This window comes from Tenrec ecaudatus, chromosome 1 (assembly GCF_050624435.1).
Source record: "Tenrec ecaudatus isolate mTenEca1 chromosome 1, mTenEca1.hap1, whole genome shotgun sequence".
NCBI classification, from domain to species: Eukaryota; Metazoa; Chordata; class Mammalia; order Afrosoricida; family Tenrecidae; genus Tenrec; species Tenrec ecaudatus.
Genome location: NC_134530.1, coordinates 221,761,445 through 221,769,000, shown reverse-complemented (window position 1 = coordinate 221,769,000; position 7,556 = coordinate 221,761,445). Strand labels below are relative to the sequence as shown.

The 7,556-nt window shown below is 46.2% G+C and overlaps 1 protein-coding gene across 2 annotated transcripts; it reads right to left on the bottom strand.

Annotated features, from left to right (window-relative positions):
* Positions 1–1,138: 1,138 nt before the first annotated feature.
* Positions 1,139–6,423, bottom strand: SNRPE (small nuclear ribonucleoprotein polypeptide E). Of its 2 annotated transcripts, XM_075529179.1 has the most exons (5): positions 6,296–6,423; positions 5,810–5,836; positions 4,824–4,886; positions 3,793–3,871; positions 1,139–1,352 (listed from the first exon to the last, which is right to left on the bottom strand). In XM_075529179.1, exons 1-5 carry the CDS (start codon positions 6,347–6,349, stop codon positions 1,297–1,299), a joined length of 279 nt encoding a protein of 92 aa, XP_075385294.1. In that variant the 5' UTR covers positions 6,350–6,423; the 3' UTR covers positions 1,139–1,296. The 2 variants fall into 2 exon arrangements, with proteins under 2 accessions (XP_075385294.1, XP_075385304.1); XM_075529189.1 differs by lacking the exon at positions 5,810–5,836 and having other exon boundaries at positions 6,314–6,423.
* Between the last annotated feature and the right edge of the window lie 1,133 nt (positions 6,424–7,556).

Here is a 7,556-nt window from a genome sequence, read left to right as displayed (position 1 = left end):
AGGGCATTTATAGAGGGCTAAATACAGGCATGTACATATGAAAATATATTTATGTATAATAGATGTACATACATGTGTATATATTTATATATGATAGGGAATTAGATCTATGTGCATGTATTTATTGGTTTAGTATTAAGGTTAAGGTAGCAGATGGGCATTGGGCCTCCCACTCAAGTACTCCCTCAATGCAAGAACACTTTGTTTTATTAAACTGGCATTCCATGATGCTCACCTTCCTGACAGGTTGACAGAAGACAAAGTGGTACATAAGCAAATGTGGCAAAGAAAGCTGATGGTGCCCAGCTAGCATCTGGGGTAAAGGCTTGAAGATAAGCAAGCAGCCATGTAGCTGAGAAGCAACAAAGACCACATGGAAGAAACACACCAGCCTGTGTGATTACAAGGTTTCGATAGGATCAGGTATTAGGCATGAAAGAACAAAAAATCCTATCATTGTGCATGAGGGGAGTGTAGAGTGGCGTCCCAAAGCCTATTTGTAGGCAACTGGACATCCCCTTACAGAAGGGTCTCAGGGAGGAGACGAGCCAGTCAGGGTGCAGTGCTGCAACGATGAAAAATACAACTGTCCTCTAGTTCTCTACTGCTTCCTATCCATCCCCCAACTATCATGACCCCAATCCTACAGTACAAATCCAGCTGAACCAGAGCATGTACACAGTACAGGTAAGAGCTGTAAACACGGAATCCAGGATAGATAAATCCCTCGACCCCAATATTAAAAATAGCCATACCAGGAAGGTAAGGGTGTAGGGGAGATGGGGAGAGGAGGGGGAAACCGATCACAATGATCTACATATAACCTCTTCCCAGGGGGACGGACAAGAGAGCCCCCAATAAAATGATTTTTAAAAAGCCCAAACTGTAGCATTCCGGCATCTAAAATTTGAAATAGTAATAGTCATTAGTGTAAAACCTTTCTTCAGTTTTGTGGTCCCTCCTTCCCTCTTCAGGTAGAATGTCTAGTCTTTGCCTTAAGACTCTACAGGTCCAGGCTCTGTAAAACAAATGCCCCGGGTAACTGCCACACCGCAGAGCTGTGACAGAAATGCTAACAGCTCATGGTGCTCCTGCGGAACACCTTCATCACGGCAGGGAAAGAAACAAAAGACCTAAATAAAAACAATCCCAGAGGCCATTTATTGTTGAGTGAGAAGCTAAGGGTAATGAGAACAACATGAGCCGTGTTTCTGAACTACATCCATAACAAAGAACACTTGAAAAAAGGGGACTTGGGGAGCTCTTGCCCTCAGCTTCTCGCTTCAACGATCAGTTCTAGGTGGACACACTTTGTAGCAGAGTAATGTTGTCTCCTTTCAGCATGATCCGTCCTGCAAAACAAAAAGAGCCATCACTAAGCGCTCGCTCTCTCGCTCACTCTCACTCACACACACACACACACACACACACACACACACACACACACACTCTCTCTCTCTCTCTTTCTCTCTCTCTCTCTCTCTCTGGTTTACCACTGCATTTCCCAATGCTCCCATTTGTGAGCGTGGCGACATGAGCTCTGTGGCAAAGCCCCGTTCTGACAAGTGCGGGCGCGCAGCAGTTTACCGCACAGCCTGCAGTAAACACTCCTACAGTCACTCCCACCAGGACACTTTCTCAACCAGCAAGGTCAGTGGTCCACAGGGAAGAAGCGGCAGTCTGCTCCTGTAAACGCAGCTTCTGAACCTCCGTGCAGGCTCTGAGTCAAAACACACGCCACAGCAATGGGTCTGATCTCAGTAAAGTCAGTTTGCTTTCCTACGGATCTGTAATTTGAAAGATCAAGGTTTTCCTGAGAATAGCATGCCATTCCTCAGAATCGACTTCCCATGTACTTAGTACAGATTCTAGGAATCCTCACGGATGGAGAACAGAGACACCTGAAAGTATCTGGTCAAAGTACTGGTGAGCTGTGAAGCAGGCTCCACCCAACCAGAAAAGACAAAATACGCAAAGAAATGTCCATGAGCAGAACGCCAACACAGCGACTGTCTCTTAATGAAGGCACAAATCCAAAGGTCTCCTTTTTAATTGGGTAAAAAAATTCCATCCATTGCATTATTCAACAATGTGAGTTTTTACTATGTGCCAGGAATGGCAATAACCCACTGAGTATATTAGGCACTGAATATCTCAGAAAAAATCTCACCAAAAACACTGCCATCAAGTTGATACCAACTCATAGCAACCCTGTAAGGCAGAGCAGACCGGTCCCTGTGGGTTCTTGAGATTATAACTCTTTACAGGAGTAGAAAGCTTTGTCTTCTTCCCACACAGAGCAACTAACTGGTGGTTTTGAACTGCTGGCCTGTGGTTAGCGGCCCAATGAGTAACTACTATGCCGAGTATCTACGGAGCAAAGATATGCCCACAACTCATGTACTTTTAAGAGTTTCTGATACAATGTTAAATACATTAATAAAACAATCCCACTAGCGAGTGCTTTATTACAAACAGAGAGCACATCGCACTTCAGGCAAAGCCAAATCCAACCCAACCCAGCCCAACCGGGGTCTTTGGTAGGAAATGCTGTTAAAACCAGAGTTCTGACAACAGAGGGTATAGTACACACGAAAGGGGCATGCCGGGGCAAGTGGGCAGACTGAAGGCATCAGAAGACAAACGTGGCTGAAGTTCAGAGCGATAGAGATCAGCCTACAGAGGGAGACCATGTCAGATTATGCAGGGTGGGCTTCCTATAGGAGCTAGGCTGTGATCTGCAAGATCGGCAGTCTCTCCTACTCCACAAACAGTTAAGTCTCGGAAACTCAAAGGGGGCAGGCAGCTCGACGCTGTCCCTCGTGGCATGGTGGTTCTTCACTGGGCTGCAGTCTAATGCACGCAGCGGGGGACAGGGCTTTCCACTCCGGAGACAGTTCCTCTTGGAAACGGAAAGGCGGCAGAGTTCTGTCCAGATGGCACCGATTCAATGGCAATGAATTATTTATTGATTTTTTAAAAAAAGTATTGAGAGCAAGACTTTCTAGCAACGGTATGGCAAGATGACAGCGGCAGTTTTCTAAAAGCTGGTTGCTGACAGTCTGCAGAGCCAACGGGAGGGGAGTAAAGGCTAAGTGGCTAGTGGCGCCACCCAGCAAAGTCGGGGACACACAATAGCTCCACTGAGTGGGCGAGGACAATGAACTGACTCTGAGAAGTTTCTGAGATATTTAACTGGGAATGCTGACAAACTGAAGAGGTCTGCGCTACACAATTCCAGTTGATGGTCAACATTCCGATCACTGAAGCTGTAGTCTGGAATCCCTAAAGACAGTACTGAGTGACAGGGGAATGCAGACAGAAACCTAGAACCACTCAAGTACTTAAGGACTAGGGTTTTCTACTCCTGTCGAGTTACAGCCCCGGGAATTGACAGGGGCAGGCCTTCCCTGTCCCAGAGGGCCGCTGTGGGTCAGCATCCACTCAATGCAGGGAGTGAGAGGTCTAAGAGAATGTGTCTACAGAAATCAGAAAAAGAATCATTAAATATAGAAAATAAAATCCAGAGTGTGGTGTCACAGAATCAAGGTAACTAAGTGGTGTAAGGAGGGAGTAGACAATTTTGTCAAAGGCAGCTTAAAGTTCAATACAATGAAGACTGACATCAACTGGATTCAGAAGCAGAAATCAAGTAAAGCATGGGGATGCTTTCAAAAGTTCCTTTCCCCCAAACAACTTCTGAAATGCAAAGTAAATTAAGCATAAATTAAGCTGGCGCTGGTTAATCTCTGCAACGGAATAAAAATTTCTAGGATTCTTCTACATTCTTACCCAATTGTTTTCTTGACTTTGTTTTAGAATGAATCTCTTCTGCATCATCTAATACAAGGTTCATGTACTCATCAAAGCCCTGAAAGATAAGTCAATTGATGATCGTTTTCAAGTCAGAGCACATCAAACCATTAAAAATGTGTTATCTACCTAGATACAGAATGCCAACTACAGAAACCCACCCCGTAGTGAACTCTCACTTGAAGCAGGGAAAACGGAAGGACCATGTTTACCCCAAGCCTCTTTCCAAAGGTTACAGCTTATGCACTGAGCTGCTGGCCAAGGTCAGTGGTTGGGACCCAGCAGCTGCTCTCCGACAGAAGGTGAGGATTTCTCCCCTACAGGTCGGCAGCCTCAAAACCCGACCGAAGCGGTTTTCTGCTCCCTGTAGGGTTGCTCTGAGTTAGGATGAACTCAATGGCAGGGAATGTGGGGCTATTTTGAATCCATATGGAGGGCACGTGTCCAGCTAACAATTATCTTCACCTGCCACGAACCAAATGGAGATGACTGCTGGTAAAACTTATGATGCCATGGGGCGCGCCTACAAGGGAAACCCTATTTTAGCTGTTATTTGGAGTATTACACTCCCTGAATCACCTCTTCTAATTCATGCTTCTCTCTTCCGAGGGGGTGTTGACAGTCCCGTGGGCAAACGCTTGCCATGCTAAGCAAACGGGTGAGATGCTGCTGCTGCTGCTGCGTTAGCGCTTTTAGCCTGGAAACCCGTTGCAGTTGTTCTATGGAGTCACTAGGAGTCAAAATTGACTTACGGCAACAAGTTTATCTCTTTTGTGTCTTCCCCTAAATGCTAGTACTGTTCAAATCATCTTAAAATTTTAATTGTCCCTCTTTTTGAAAATTACTGGATCTTAACAACTACAACAAGGAAGCAAGGTATCTAGTCCACCCTGAAAAACTTTTCTTGGGTTCAATCTTTGACTTTTTGCATGTGATTCTGCCTGGCCATTTTCAGGGAGTCATTTCTTTATGAACGAACTACCGAGAGAGAAAATATCCTGGTTACTCACTATGATACAGCCCTCTATCCGCATATTCACTTGCTCATAAAGCCACACCTGAATCCGGGATCTCTGAAATAATTGTAAAAAGGAAAATTAACAATTCAATCACATTGGTTAAAGTTTTGGAACTACAACTCCTTAAATTAAAAAACTATTGGATAAACATAAGCCAAGAGTTTAACCAGGAGGCCCAAATCTAAGAAATACTTGCCCCTAAAAGCTTTTCATGTAATAAATGCCATGTTAAGACCATTCAGTTTGGCAAATTGCCTTTCATCCTGGAACTCACTCATATTTCTTACTGTTTAATGTCCCAAAACACGAAGATTGAAAATTGGTGACAATGTGGCACAAAACAGTACATTTCAGCGGTAAAGATTAAGGAGTGTTATTTCTTGACTGCAACACCGCAACCCAGTTTTGATGATCACATATTACAATGCCTTGGAATCAACTTATTTTCCATCCGTGTTTATTATACATTATACTTGGCAAGGACAATGGGAATATTTCTTTTCGGAGATAATGATAAAACCTGACTTGTTGGTGCAAAGATTGAGAAACATACCAATAATCCCAACGTTACCTCCAAAGGAAATCAGGCTGCTATGAATACCCTTTGAATTTACTGCTCTCCATAAACACTAAACACATAATCTTAGAACATAAGATAACATAAGTCCATCGGGTGCTTCTTCCAATGCTACACCCTCACCACATCTGCTAGCAAGTAACTTTCGAAATTAGTGATTCTGTCTTTACAAAGAAATGACAACTCTTTGCATCCTCCAAGTTGGCAGATATACATCACATTTTGTCACGTTCTTTGTACCCTTTCTCTGCAACCACCCTCCTTTCCATCCTCCCCGCACCCTCATCTCTGTTCATCTATTTTTAATGCTAGAACATACCAAGCCAATCGACATACACAAGTTTAATAAACCTTTACTCAAAACAATTATGAAACAATCAGCAACAAAGAACTTACGTACATTTTGCAAGTATCTGAAGATGAGGTTCTGCACCACTTAGTTAAGGGAAAAACACAGTAACAGCACGGGTTCTGTTTCCTGAAACTGACCGGTCTCACCTAATTTCGCCGTTTGGGGGTTAGCTTTCTGAACCTGAGGCCTGAGTGCCCCAAACACGGAAGGAATCCCATTCTCTTAATTTCCAGGAGTTTCGTTGGGACCATCTCCCTCAACCCTTAATCTGGTTTTCACTCAGTACTTAATTACCCCTGTCCTCCCTCCGCCCAATGCCGCTTTCCGACATTCTCCCCCCCCCACCCCCACAGGGGTCGGTCCACGCTCTCCTCCCACCCACCACCGTTTCTTAACTACCCGCGCTTTCTCCCGGCCCCGGTCGCCCCGGGGGCTCATGGGATAGGATCCGCACTACTCTTTTAGCAGTCTCGGCCTGTTACTTCTCTGCTTCCTGGCCTGAATCTCCTACTCCCGACCAATCACGTAGGATACGATGGGCTGCACCATCACCTTCTGTACTTTCTGGCCTTGGCCGCGGTACGCCATCGTGGAAGCTCAGAGAGACCACGCTGAGCCGCACGTTCGCTCCAAAAGCAACTTCCGGAATCCAGGACCGGAAACGGAAGTACATGGAGGTCGCGCGAGGACTCCTGGGAAGAGTCTCTCTAGCCCCGAGTTCGCTTTCTCTGTGCTCTACGTCCTCCGTCGAGCTGAGGACTTTGGAACCAGGTCCGGTCCTACAGCGCCCCCTGGAGGGAGAAGGAAGAAGGCGCCGCGGGACCTGGTGAGGGAGGCATGGCCTCCGTATCTGACTCGGCCAAAGAGCCGAAAGTGTCGCTTTTCCTATGTCGTGTCAGTAAAATGGACTAATTCTGGGCTTTTCTGTTGGCTGGTTTTAGATGTTGGCGAGTTGGTTCCAAGCCATAGCCGCCCGTGTACAGCGAACCAAACACTGCCAGGTCCTGCGCCGCCCTTGCTGCGGGCGAGCCCATCGTGGCAGCCATTGTATCAGTGTGACTCATGGAAGCTAAGCCGAGGAGCTGGGATGGCAGAGTGGATTTTGTGGGGGCTGCTAACAGTTCCAGCCCACCAGCTGCTCCTTAGGAGAAAGGCGAGGCGAGGCGAGGCTTTCTGCTCTTGTAAAGACTGACAGCCCCTGGCAGTTCTACCTTGTCCTTACAGGGTCACTGTGAGTGGCTGTGAGTCTGGTTTTGATGTCCTTCTCCAGAGACTGGCCCTTCCTGATGACATGTCCACAGCACCAGAGACGAAGTCTCGCCACCCCCGTCCTAAGGAACATTTTGGTGGTACTTCTAAGACAGATGTCTTCATCCCCCTAGCCCTCCATGGAGCTTCTGGGATGCTTCGCCAACACCATGAGTCAGAGGTGTCGACTCTTTCTGTCCTCCTCCTTCATTGCCCAGCAAAAGCCGTGATTGGAAGTGCATGGCTTGGGTCCTAAACGTGACATCTTCTCGCTTAAATACGGAAGAGATTTTGTGCATCAGCTTTTCCCAATGCAAGACGTTTGATTTGTGGAGAGCCACTTCACGGGCGTCCATTGTGGATCCAAGTCAAATGAAACCCTTGGAAACATCCATCTTTTCTCCATTTAGCAGGCTGCTGTTTACTGCTCTGGTTGTGAAGACGTTTGTTTTACATTAAGATGTCACCTATAGGGAAGGCTGAAGTCTTTCATCCTTATCCACAAGTGCTTCCAAGTCTCCTTGGCTTTCGGCAAGCAAGGCTGTCA